Source organism: Akebia trifoliata, chromosome 8, assembly GCF_017979445.1.
Source record: "Akebia trifoliata isolate Shusen 1 chromosome 8, ASM1797944v1, whole genome shotgun sequence".
Lineage (NCBI taxonomy): Eukaryota > Viridiplantae > Streptophyta > Magnoliopsida > Ranunculales > Lardizabalaceae > Akebia > Akebia trifoliata.
The window spans coordinates 36,137,686-36,152,090 of NC_141382.1; the positions used below are offsets into that span (position 1 = coordinate 36,137,686).

The window sequence follows — 14,405 nt, forward strand, 5'->3', positions numbered from 1 at the left end:
AGGGCTTTGAAATTTAAATGATTCAAAATCAAAACCCAATTTCTGATTCGATAGCTTGGGAAGTTCAAGGATTTGGGTATCCAAATAAAGATCTGATTTGATAACTTATCGGATTTGTTCGGGATCGAATAGTGACCCGCTACGTATTATCTGTGAAAACATATAAGGTATTATAAATTTTGTGATGTTATCTATAATCTATATTTTGATCAAATCTTAAACTAATCCAATTGTTATTGGATCTAAATGTTGAGACCAATAAGAAAATATGATCTGATAAGGACCTAATTCAATAAGAGTATCGGATCGATTCTAAATTTAATCCTATGTTGGATTGGAACTGGTTCCAATTCAACCAGATCCTGACCAGTGGTTCTTTAAGAATAACAATTTAATTCAAAAGTTAAGAAAATTAAGATGGAAAAACCAAGTAAATAAATAAATACTAGTGTGGAGTTGGATACTAGATCCGGGTCAACCCAAGACCTCCTTCATTACAAGGCTCCGAGCCCTATTTATAGTCATGAAGCATAAGTACAAGTGCTCCTCCAAGTCGTCCAATTGCTGGCTAAAGCTTGAGTCGTTTTTCTTTAGCTGGCGCCACACTTCTCTACTTGGCTGGAGCCCATCATCTTGTCGCTCAAGTGAGAACCGAACCATTGTTCGTATGTGCTCAACCTCGTCATGTAATCGGCCTACAAGCCGGCTTATAGTATCCAAATCCCTGTTCAATATGTATGTTCCTCTCACTGCAGTGTCAAGCTGAGCCGAAGCCCGAGTTAGTCTCCTTGATGAAGTCAGCTTCTTAAGCGAAGCCATTACGAAGCCCGGCATTGCTATCAACGTCACCAATGTGTGGGTTGTCAAAATTACCACTAATGAAGTCGTTAAGACTAGAAGAACTATAGCTGAGCTGCTTTTTAAGCTTTTGATGAGCCGATGCCTGGCTCGAGCTTTCTTCCAGCTCAATTTGAGCTGTTTAAGCAAGCCAACACACGTGGCTTGAACGGAGTGAAAACGACGGGATGATGAAGCTGATGTGGCAAATGGGTTTAATGAATTAGAAAATTTGGTGAGTTGTTTGAAGATCGCTGGAAAGTGGTTTTCCGGTGATGATTTGGTAGTTTCAAGGGAGTTGAGGGTGGTTTTGAGAAGGTGGTAAGAACGACGTGTTTGATCAATGTCTTTCAATAACAGGCCGCATAGGAGAGAAGCATCGGCTGTATTTGAAAAGTAGTCGGAGAGGAGAGAGTGGTTTTCCAACTTAGCCGAGTTCAAGATTTTGGTGACTGTTGGTTGGTCGGGATCCAAGAGGTGCTCGGCAAAGAGTCTGTAGGATGGGAGCCGAGCAGCTGTAGTGGACTCCACTGATGTAGACGTGGCAGTATCTCTATGGGTTAAGGCAAGGACACGTGCCCAGAATTCATTGTAGGATTCTGTTCGAAAGGCATTCGCGTACTCTTCACAAACATCGATGTTGATGTTAGCAGAGAGTTTGGAGTTCTCAGATCCAGATCCAGATCCTGCACCAGGTAGTAGTATCAATTAGGGGTGCAACTTGTTCCGGTTCAAACCGATAACCAAACCAAATCAAACCGCTAGCTCTAGGGTGGTTTGGAACAAGTTGTGGTTCGATTCCGGGTAACGAAAATGAAGAACCGATCAATTTGGTTTGATTCTCAGATCAAATTTGTATAGAACCAAACCAAATCAAGAATCGAATCCCTATGCAATAAATAAATCTATATGTATATAATAATTATTATGAATTATTTTAAGAGCCAGGATATAAATTAGTGATCTTTTATTGCTAAATTAATGAGTTTTTATGAATAGATTTATGATTTATTGTATGAATTTTATGTTTATTTTTTCATTAAAAAATATTACTTACAATTTATAGAATATTGGCAATCCGTAGAATTGAGCCAAATCAAATTGACTTTAATTTGGTTTGGGTTGGTTTGGTTCCAATGGATTTTGATTCAATTCTGATTCTTATTTAGTGGAACCGACCTATGTTGGTTCGGTTCCAATTTGACCTTAAATCGAATCAAACCGAACCAAGTTGCACCCCTAGTATCAATGGGTCGAATCTCAAAGGTACTTAGAACAAGATTCATTATATGTTTTTAGTTCTGATTCTTGGTGGTTTTGGTTCCAATTATAAAATAAGTGGAATAGGAGTTGGAATCAGGGCTATTAGGAAAAATGAGTACTTGTCAATTCCGATTATTAAGAGTAGAATGAGAAATATTTCGCATCATTGTACAAAAAAATGATTTTTTTTTTCAAAAATTAAAATTATTCTTCTATACATGTAATGAACTTCTAGAAGAGCTAAGCTCCAATGCATACTTTATATAAAAAAAATTGAAGAACTTTATATAATAGGACTGACTAGTTGCACACCACTACTTGTTAGTTGCACGCAATACTTAAAAAATAATTATTTTTATAACTTCTATTTTAACCTACTAATTGCACTTCGTTATGGTGACTTAGGGTTTCACCTTCTCGACCCCCATTAAATTGTAATGTAAACATACTTGTTATATAATTAAGGTTTAAATCGATAAAATCTTAAGGCTGAATATGTGAAAATAGTTTGTTTACCTAATTAGCATAAGATGACTGATTTTGGGAAAGAAAACCCAAGGTTTTTAGCTAAAGGTTGAAGATGGGGGTATTTAAGTCATTTTACAATCAATAAGAAAAGAAAAAAGGTCAAGGTTAAGTCATCCATTTGATAATATACGGAGAGTATCTAAAAATGATGTGCGGACTTATGTCTAAACATGGTTTTTAAGTCTCATTCGAGATTGAGACAACTCATCTGATACATCTCAGTATCGTCCACCAACAAGATGGATAGACAAGTAAAACATATAGGACGAGATATAAAACCATAATTCATTTGTCTCATTGTTGAACAAGACGACTCAAACGCATCGGAAAACTTGTCCAACACGACTTGGTCTCGTTCATGGACCTCAAACAAGACATCAAAATGAGTTTTAAAACCATGTGTCTAAATCATCCTAAAAACATGCCATTTTCTAATTTTGACAAAACTTATCCATGAGTTGGTAAATCTCTTTCAAATAAAATCACACACACACACACACACACACACACATATATATATATATATATATATATATATGGGGGCGGTTCAAGGGCCATATGAGAAAACATATGAAAAAACTTTCGTTTTTCAAAATAAGAGTTAGAGGTTTTGGATTGAGCTGATTTTTTGCATGGATGGTCACTATGATGAAAAGATCATCCTCACAAAAAATCTCAATCAGAAACTTCTAAATCCATTAAAAGTGATTTACAAATTAGTGATAAAAATTGGTAAAAAATCGACGGTCCACATTCTAAATTACTTTTAATGGGGTTAGAAGTTTCAGATTGGGCTGATTTTTTTTTTTTTGGATGATCTTCCCATCATAGAGATCATCCTCACAAAAAATCAGCTCAATCCAAAAATTTTAACCCATATTTTAGAATTTTATTAAAAACGAAAGTTTTTACATATGTTTTCTCATATGGCCCTTGAACTTGACCCTAGAGAGAGAGAGAGAGAGAGAGAGAGAGAGAGAGAGAGACGAATACCTGTGCATGCACAAAATTTTATCTTCATTTCCACCCTAAAAAAAGGATCAAACCAAATTCTTGGGTTGATTTGAATTCTTTGAAAAAAGAGCAAATTGAAGGAAAAGAAAATTAAAAAAGAAAAAAGAGGAAATATGGTAAAGAACTACCTTTGAAAAGGAGAGAGAGAGAGAGAGAGGAAATGGTTAGGTCCTTTATAAGCTATTGGCATTTCCTTCCTTTTACTTCTCTAAATTTGCAAATATATACTTAAAGAAAGATGTTCTCTAAAACCTTGCATTTTAAGTGAAGTTTCTTGAAGGAAGCTTTTTTGCATAGCCACACACAAAAGATGAAAAACAGAAGTGAGGTTATTAGCAATCTTTCCACCCTCTTCCCTTGACCATGGTTTTAAAACTTGTCCTACGCTGATGAGTTAACTCAGTCACAGAGAACGAAAGGAGATATCCATTCTGATGGAACGATCCATCTCAATGACTCGTCCACTAATATTTTGAAAACACGGCCAAGCAACTAGTTTTAGGTATTATTTTTATTATAAATAAATTCATTTTAAGAATGTAGATGTTTGTGTTTGATGTAGTTTGTATAAGTAAATATGTTGTTGTAATTAGGAAACTATTAATGTAGTTTGTATAAGTAAATATTAATATTAATTAATTAAAAATGTGTACTTTTAAAATACACCTCAAACCAATTTAATAGGTTTGACTCATCCCAGACGAGACGACTTGAGAGAATCAACTCAGTTGAGTTTGTTCCTGAGAGAAAGAAAACCTGAGACTAGAGAACAGTAAGAATTAACAAAGACTGATTGTCTAACAGTTGCAATGCTACCACACAATTTTTTTATGGAACCTCGGAACCCCTTATTGTCCCAAATCCCGGTCTATAACACATCAATCTAACATAGCAACAAGACTTTAAACCTTTGTTCACTCAATAACGAAACAAAACACTAAATTGTGCAAGGATGGATACACACCTGCCGAGCGACTATTACCCTCGTTCGACGATTTATTGAAGAAAAGTTCCTACTACAACACGATCCTTATTGCAGGGTACTAAGTCAATTTGTGGATGGTTTTCATGTCAGTGACTTCCTCAAGTGTTCCATGTTCAAGATGGTCCCACCACTTGAACAAGAAATTTTCCACAACTAATCTGAACCAAGGGGATAGCTTCAGACCTCCTTCACCAGCATCTGCTTTCCTCAGTAACTCTTTCAAATCCTCCCTATTGACGTACTTAACATCAGCAACTTCATCGGGGTTTGGATGAAATTTAACGTCTTGGACAATGAATAGTAGGTAATCCACTGCAAATTAAATACAAGATCAAATGACTGGTTAAAATAACTCGAAATGGAAATACTTAAATGAGGGTGGTGTGCATGACTGTGCAGGGTAAAGCATTTTCTCGGGAAAATCAATTTCCTGAGCATACAGATTCCCTTATAAAATGTTTTTTCCACTATTTGATTGCACCTAGGAAAATGACAAAAAGAGGGTTTTTAGTTTTGGAGGTGAGGGTAATTGTGAGATAATAACATTAAGATTTTCCTGCTCTAACGAGAAATTCATTTTCCCACCAAGATGGGAAAATCATGTGATCGGGAAAAATGATCTTAGCGTGCAAATGTGCAATCATACAACTGAAACCCCCCCCACACACACACACAGACCAAAAAAAGAAACACAACAATTTTTCCTGAGAAAAACCATTTTCCTGCACAATCGTACGTAACCTAGGTTTTGAGATCAAAATTGAGTTGTTATTACATTCATGCTCCCCCCATATGCCATCGGACGGGGCCTTGTATAGTATGCGTCCAAGAGGGATGAACTCATCAACTGGCACATCTTCTGCAGGAATACCCAGTTCATCAAGCAACTTCCTTTGTGCAGCATTCCTCACCCCTGCACAGGAATCATTAACAAATTTACTGAGAAAAACAAATGTGGAAAGAGAAAGTTGGGACATTTATTAATGTGAAACACAAATAAATACCAAGGATGTTCTCCTCTATGAGCTCAGAATCACGATAAAGAGGATGACTGCAACATGTGTTTGTCCACACCAAAGGGAATGTTACCTTTGTTGCAGACCGTTGCTGTTCAGGAAATAGGTATACAACATGTTAGTATCAAGACCCTCTCAAAAGTAAGCACAAATCTTAGATGAGACCAAAATATGTTCAGAAAACGAGTCCATATCTATTGTCTATAAATCATACTTCCTATTGTTATATAGACATTCATTAGGTAGCGGTAGCAATTTCATGAGGTAGAGCTTTCCAATGAAGGTGCTAAACTTATTGGTGATATGCAAAAAGGACATTTTGCAATACTAATGTGTTGGATACATGCTAAGACACTTTTTTCGATCTTAGTTTATTTAAAATTTTCAACTATTTTTGGTATATATCAGCTTCTCTTTAAAAAAAAAAAATTCAATATTTTATACCTGAAGCGGAATGATAGCATTTCAATATATTTCTCTCACCAAATGGAATGAACTCCACAGATTTCTCAATTCTTATATTTTCTTATCATACAAAACCACGCTGTGGGAAGTGTTGACAAGGATAAATTAATTTACATCTACACAAGATAGGGTGGGAACTCTTAGGAGCTGGTCACTGAGATTGGTAAACTCAGGGTGCCTATCATACTTGTTCCTCTATCCATCCCCCTTTACAACAATTAGAGGATGGAATTCTTTCTTTCGGGAGGAGATTAAATTTTAGATTCAATGTTTATTTTGGTCAGCCCGAAAATGAAAATATTTCATACAAGTATTCGATTAGTGTGGAAATTAATATAAATTCCATGCAAATGACAAAATATTGAGGAATGAGAATAATAATATCCAATTAAATACACACTCCTTAATATGTAAAAATTTGCTTAAATGAATAAGTTATTATCACATTTGTGTATTATTGTATTTTTCATTTTTAACGTATTAATAAACTTAGATGCCCAACTAAATACTCCTTAATATTTAAAAATTTGCTTAAATGAATAAATTATTATCACATTCGTTTATTATTATATTTTGTCATTTTTAACATATTAATAAACTTACATGCCCAACTAACTAGAACATGGTCAACCGTATATGATGCTTATATGAAGTGCTATGATATATCGATTCCAAACTAATAAAATTCATTTATAAATGAATAATATGTGTAATTTAAAATTTCTTTCTACAAGCAATTAGTATTTTTTTGTGATTTTTATAATTTTTTAAAATATGAATATTTTGGTCAAATTTTTTTTGCTGTTTATCAAAATATTTGCTCCGACTTTTGCATTTTTGAGCATGAAATGTGATTATTTTGGTCAAAATTTATATTCATCAAAGTATGTTGCAGAATGAATAGAATTTCCACCAAAAAATGTATAAAAAGAAAAATTCTTGGCTACGTTCGATGTCAAATCTGGTGGAAATGGTAATTTTTCGAAGAAATATGTCAAAATTTAATACTATGCAGCCACAAAATCCTTCATTTGTCTCATCTTTTCTCGTTCTTTTTTTTTCCTCCCTTCTAAATTGCAACACCATCTTCATAATAGACATTCAACACATGCAGATATAACTGAATTAGTTTATAGATAAACACACCCATAATCTTTAACTAAACCTTCACTCAATGCTCCAGCAAGAGCTTATAATTGAAAATAAAATAGTCCTTAGGCTACTGATAAATGAAAGATGGAAACACAAACTTATACTATAATTACATCCCCAATTGAGCATTGGTCAAATTGTTTATGTAGTTCAATGTTGAGCATTCAAAATAATATGATCAAATAGAACCTTCAAATTTAATTGGACAGACAGTCCCATCAAATGGACTAAGTTGAAAATAACAATATGGTATTCTATTATACTTCAAAAATAAGACATCTAGTACACTTCCCATGTTCAAGATATATAAGTACTGACATACCTGAAGAAGTAACTCGTATTTGGAGTTGAACAGAAAAACACTAAACGCTCTGTGCAGCAAATTTTCAGCTTCTATCTTTTCCATCAAATGACCTGGGCAAGAGCAGACCAGATGGGCAATGAAGAGAACAAGTAAATAGTTGTCATCAAGGAGAGAACATATCAGTGTCATCATATACGAGAAGTAGAAATTATCCAAAAATAACTGAAAAAAAAAAAATTTAGGGTAAAGAAGTGTGTAACAGTTCCATTTCAAATCAGACTGCAGTCATCAAATCAGCAATTTTTGATCAATTGGGTAAAGTAATCTTTTTTACTTCATCTGGACCTTATTTAATTCAAATTAGATTTTCTTCATAAATCAGTAACTTGCACCTCTTCTCCACATAATCACGTGGTCACTAATATTTGAAAAGCAAACAATTGAATTCAATTGAGAAAGGACCAAGTTCACATCAAATTTCGATTTTCTAAACATTGGGTACAAGTACCCATTAATTTTTACAATACAAGTAAAATTATGATGATGATGATAATGATAAAAGTGGTCTAAATGGTCAAACTGATCTTTCCAATATGAAAAATTCTCACTTACAGTTGTATTTAGAATCATGCCCAACAACATTGTCATTCTCATCCACTAAAATACATCTGCACAACATCAGAGTATAAAATGTTAACAATCCCATGCAATCCAGCAATGAAGATAAAAGAAGGAAAATATTGAAGCTCGTAGTTAACAGATTCAAGTCTTACAGCTTTGAAGGAAGAACAATTTGCAAATGCCCAAAAAGAAAAACAGCATACTGAGGAAGGCAAGGTACATAAAATATTTGGGACAAATATGATTTCAAAGGAACGAAACAAAGTCAAAATACGATTAAAAAGAAACTGAAACACCAAAAGTAATGTGAGTAGTGTATTAGTTGTTTAGTATGGTAGCAACCCCATAAAACGAAATTCCATTTAAAATCATTAGTCCAAAAGAAGCCAAATAAAGATGACACATAATATAAGTAAAACTATCAAAGATCAATCACCAAACAATTCAAGAGATGCTTCTATTACTTGCAATAGAGATGTAGAAATAACTGGACCACTATTAACCGAGTTTACACCCTAGTTTAATGAAAACAATAATAAGAAAAAGAAATTCACTATGGAAAATGATAACCCATCAATCTAAAATCCGCCACCAAAGAACCAACTTTTAACACTGCAATAACGAGATAAAAAAGATTATCATTTAAATCACCCCCCTCCCTCCTCCCTCCTCCTCCACCACAAGCACTTACACTCATAGTCATCCAATTTTGCAACTTATTGAACAAGTTGCAATTAAATCATGATTTTTTCCTTTATCAATTAAATCATTATTTAATCACGACGTTTTAATAAGTCTCAACTTTTACGAACTTCACACTTAAATCATGAACTTAGCAATTAAATCAGGAAAAAGGAAAAAATAGGTATTTAAGCATTGTTTTAGTAATCTGGGAGATGGTAGCCTAGATAAAATTTCAACCTTCCCATATCTAGTCTCATATGATGCACTAGTAAGAGGAGATGACATTGATAAGATGATGGTGACCACTTACCAATGAAGCATCAAAGAATGAGAGATGCAAATGAGAATAACATTGAATTTGATGATTTTTTTTCAATTGATGATCCTAACTTGGATTCATAATTGTAATTTTTTTATTATTATATATTTTCAACAATATAAACCTTGAATATGTTGCTGACCTGTGATTACTTTTTGTGGATGTATGGACGATATTAATATGGGATTTGGTAATATTGCTGTTTAATATGAAATTTGATGATATATTATGAGAATACAACGTAGTAGGAACAATTACACAACCCTAACCCTAGACCTGTTTTTTTTTTTTTTCTCTTGGTTTCTCCAAATTTCCCATTACCAACTTATTCCCGAACCCCGACTGGTGACTATGCTTGCACACATAGAAAACCCTTTACTAGAATTAGCGGTTCAAAAGGATTTGAGGCAGTAGTACCATTGATCAATGTTTAAAATATTGTTTCAATGCAATGTTTCGCTTAGGAGAAAAAACAAAACGGTCTCAACTAAAACATTCCAAGACAATACAAAACATTTTACATTGAATGTTTCGAAGTCAATGTTTCATTTGGATCTCGGTCAAAACCAAAATGTTTCTCCGAGACATTCCAAAATGGTACAAAATTTTGAGCCATGACATTGATAGAAAATTGGATAAGTTTTTTCCAGTTTTGCTCATTAACAGTAAGGGAGGGCACATTTTTCAATCAAGTTTTTATTAAAAAAAAATTCAATCATTTTTCTTGTATAAAATTTGAACAAGTTCAGAAATTTTAAATATCAGAGATCATATGAGTTTTCACAAGATTGCCATCTCCATGTATTTCCACATCTCCTATCATTTTAATATTTGGGAAAACAAGTAAAATGTCAGTTGGTGAGTTTTTGATTGCATATTATTTCAATATTATACATATACTATATATGGAAAATAATTTTAACATGCATTTTATGGAATCTGTTATGAATTAAATGATTGAGATAGTGGCAAACCCTTCGTTGATCCTAATGATATAAACCACCAGACATTTAATAAGATATTTGAGAAAAAATGGAAGAATCAATGATGTGATTGCATGAGTGGATTGATTTCTATTTTTTTCACTACAATAAGTATCGATTATGGGGTGGAGTAAAAGGTGTGATGGTGCGAATTATAGCATTGGGTATAGGTACACATTGTCAACTCATGGAGATTCCACCTTAGAGCCCATACCCATTAGTGCATATAGGAATTTTCCCGAAAAGAATAGTAAGAAATTATGGCACATCTGGCTTTGACATTTTGTTGAGCTGTACCGTAAAAGTACAACAAAATGGAGAAAATAATCGTTTCATAACATCGAAACCACATGCATACATTTATATAAGGAGACTCCCTTATTAAAGAAAACAGCTTGTGAAGGGCTTCCTCAACCCAATAAATAAATAAATAATCATAAATGCGAAACAACATGCATGCATATAAGAGGTTTCTTCATTAAAAGATAACTTAATGACGGTTTTTTAATATGAAACAACACTCTATCTATTTAACATGCATATATATAAAGGGACAAATACAAAACTAAACATTGTGCCAAACATTTCTCAATATATGGGTTAGAAGTTTTGGAATGGGCTGATTTTTTTGTGAGGATGGTCTCTTTGGTGAGGAGATCATCCTCACCAAAAATCAGCCCATTCTGAAACTTCTAACCCGAGTTTACAAGTTGAAGAGTCATGGACCATCCAATTCTTGTAAACCACTTTTGATGGGGTTAGAAGTTTCGGAATGGGCTGATTTTTTGTGAGGATGATCTCCTCACCATAGTGATCACCCTCACAAAAAATCAGCCCATTCTGAAACTTCTAACCCAAATCCAAACCTTTTTAGGGTTACAAAGAAGGTAAACGGGTCGGATCCAAATCCAAACCAGAAGGGTCCAATATCCGGGTTGAATTCATGACAACTCTTCTTGTATCAAAAATAGAAAACATAACCCAACAAATCTCAACCTTGGCTTCAATTCCAAAAAAAAGACCACCCGCTTCCTCCACACCCCATTAGGGCCTCAAGAACTGCAAACACCTATCAAGTCCAGGCTGCCCCTATACTTGATACGTGGGATGACCTTAGTCATTAAATATGCTGGATTATTGGTTGTATCAATCTTTTTCACTACAATCGCATGCGTACACGCGCACTAAGGTTTTCTGACGGGTTGGCCCCAAACATAATGGGCTGCAGTCCCACAGTGTTTTGGGCCTCCATGTGCGAGCGAGGCCCAGTCTCTTTCTCTCTCACACTCAAACAATAGTGAGAAAGGGATCATATATAAGTTGAAAACTATTCTTGTATTTATTCGATGTGAGACTAAAGATTTAAAGAGTTGTCTTTACTACTCTCATAACTAAAAAGCAAAAAGAGAATCTTTGACTTTCAACTTATACAAGAAAAGAAAAAAAAAGGAAAAAACTCTTTTTAGTTTATGTTTCCCCCAATAAAGAAATTTCTTGAGTTCAAACCTTATCCTCAAGAAATATAAATAAACTATAAATTTTACAATAATCCCCCACAGATTCATAGTAAGAAGAAAAGGAAGCACTGCTCATACAAGGTGAAATACCGGACCTAATGTCGATGTCTTTTGGACTTAATAGACATTTAGTATATATAGATAGAACTCACAGGGACTTGGTGTAACTAAGTTATTTAATCATTTCCCTTTTCGTGTAAGTTAACTATCATATCATACATATCTTTCTTTCTAGGACCGATCAAATTCTTATGGTTTGACACTTTTTGACCATCTGTTGAATCTTGATTTTTCATGAATGCTTTATAATACTTGCCCATAGTATTCATAGGAAGCGGCTCTACTTCCACATTCACATAGGTAAGTCCATCAAGTGTGTTCTATGACTATTACACACCACCTAATAAAGCTATGGACTATATTAAGAACTTTTGTTCATCCTTAACTCGTCATAGATAAGCAATACTTAACACCATAGAAAAGGGACAAAGAGTTTGTTAACTCTTTTTCACTAGTGCTTCATCAATTAGTTCAAGAACAAGGTTACAACTTCTCTGCCTCTCGTATATCTCTCTAACCTTTTTAGGATTTCATCTCTTACCCTTTATATACTTAGGGATACAAAGAAGGTAAACGGGTCAGATCCAAATCCAAACCAAATGGGTCCAATATCGGGGTTGAATTCAAGACAACTCTTCATATATCAAGAATAAAAGACATAACCCAACAATATCACTCATCCGAAGCATTAGATAAGAGTTGTAATTGGAAAGGCTTCATTGATGGGTTATGAAGCATAATAAAAAGGAAATTCTTGGCCTTCTCCCTCCATCAATAAATAGTGATGTCCCCCCATCATATTGGTGTAAATCATGCAAGCCAATTGTATCACATGGTGATAGAGGGGAGGTAAAAGGCCATTCAAGAGCAAGGAGTAATCATTGGTGAAAAGGAAAGAATTCCACCGAATTATATTCATGCTTAGGCAAAAGCTCGATTCCGATGAACTCAAATGACGAAAGATACACACATTTAGCCTAGAGAATAGATGTTGATATTCTCATGGATCTAAAATCTACAAGCTTGTTAGTTTAAATTTATTTCTAAATTTGAGAGATGGATCCATCTATTTCTTTGAGCATTCATACATTATCATCAAAGCCTTATCCCAATTAGTTTGTATGGGTTGAATTCTAACACTCATGGATGAAAGAAAACATATGGTAATTGTGCCCCAATCAACTATTGTATCATACAAATAAACACAAACACCTGAGCGATATTCATTAAGAGAATCTGCAATAGTAGGGAATTACATATGGATGATTCAAATTCAATGAACCAAACACAAAACAACATAAGGAATCAGTCAGGAAAATGAAATAACTCCAAAATAAATCAAATGAAGTCAATCACTTTTCTACAATTCGAGTCTCAAAACATTTCAAGCAATTAAGATTTCGATAAATAATTGACCAAAAAAAAAAAAACAGAACAAAAACTATAGAATTAACATATAGATTATTCAATTGCAATAAAAATGAAAACATACAACATACAACAACAATAAAAAAAAAACATACAACAACACAAAAAAAAAAAAAAAAAACATCAATCAAGAAAAATTTAAAAAAAAAAAAAAAAAATTTGATAGGAAAGAAAAATTAAATTATCTGAAAGAGAAAATTAAGATTTCCACAAATAAAATAAAAATAAAAAATAAAAACAGAAGAAAGATCATATCAAAAGGAAAGAAATCAAACAACAAATTAGAGAGAATTGTAAGAAAAATGAAACTAACTCGTCTTCGAACATGAGACGCTTCTGAACAACATCCATAGCAGAATCTGTAACTTCTCCCATCGAAGTAGAATCCGTGGTTGCGAAGGATTGTGACGAAGAAGAAGACGAGAAGATGCGGAAGAATCCGCGATCGTAGCGATTTGTGAATTTGGGGATCGAAGAAGAAGAAGAAGTCAAGAACAGAGAACCTCCTCGCTTTGCTCTCGCAACTGCTGTTGCTGTTCTGGTTGAGACGAAGAAGCTAAATAGAGGATTAATGGCCGACATATATATACATATAGCTTCGGATTCCAAGACTCTCTCCTCCTCCTCTTCTTCAATTCAAGCTCGTATTAATTATTAAAATAATAATTTTTGGAAATTTGGGTTTGAAAATGTTGAAAAACTTTCAAGACTGATATGTAAGTTTGGTGAAGATGTCAAAGAGTTTAGAGGTTAGTGAAGGTGGGGAAAAAACTTTGAAGTAGTTTCTCTCATCAAAATTTCGATACAACCTCTCCTTTGCATTACACGTGGTATCTTCAGAGATAATTCTAAATTTTATAAAAAAAACGTTAATTAAAAAACCACGTGTCATATTACGAGAAGGGTTCTTCCAGAATTTTGAACCGACCCAACCTCTTCAAAGTCGGACTCAATTTCGGTAGGTGGGTGGAATACTACTTGATCCAATGGAATTGGATCGGGTTTTGATTTGAATTGGTACCTAATTGACACCGATGGGACAAGAAAGTTATAAGACATGTGTTATATGTGTTAAATAGTATATAATCACTTTATGCGAAGGGAGATATAAAGACTTAAAAGGTATGATGTGAGAGCAAACTCACTGATTTATAAATATACATCATTTATATATTTCAAAGACATTATTAGATTGAGAGATGGTTGATCCAAAATCCATTTGATAAGTT

At 33.8% G+C, this 14,405-nt stretch overlaps 2 protein-coding genes across 2 annotated transcripts; both read right to left on the minus strand.

The window, feature by feature from the left end:
• Nucleotides 1-165: 165 nt before the first annotated feature.
• On the minus strand, nt 166-4,253 carry LOC147396622 (transmembrane protein, putative (DUF677)). The gene is made up of 2 exons (XM_086451594.1): nt 3,622-4,253; nt 166-1,523 (listed from the first exon to the last, which is right to left on the minus strand). The coding sequence occupies exons 1-2, from the start codon at nt 3,647-3,649 to the stop codon at nt 475-477; spliced, it is 1,077 nt and encodes a 358-aa protein (XP_086307720.1). The 5' UTR covers nt 3,650-4,253; the 3' UTR covers nt 166-474.
• A 152-nt stretch (nt 4,254-4,405) lies between these two features.
• LOC147396623 (isopentenyl-diphosphate Delta-isomerase I-like) lies at nt 4,406-13,900 on the minus strand. Its single transcript, XM_086451595.1, has 6 exons — nt 13,490-13,900; nt 8,177-8,232; nt 7,583-7,674; nt 5,632-5,734; nt 5,403-5,540; nt 4,406-4,939 (listed from the first exon to the last, which is right to left on the minus strand). The coding sequence occupies exons 1-6, from the start codon at nt 13,756-13,758 to the stop codon at nt 4,686-4,688; spliced, it is 912 nt and encodes a 303-aa protein (XP_086307721.1). The 5' UTR covers nt 13,759-13,900; the 3' UTR covers nt 4,406-4,685.
• Nucleotides 13,901-14,405: the final 505 nt, after the last annotated feature.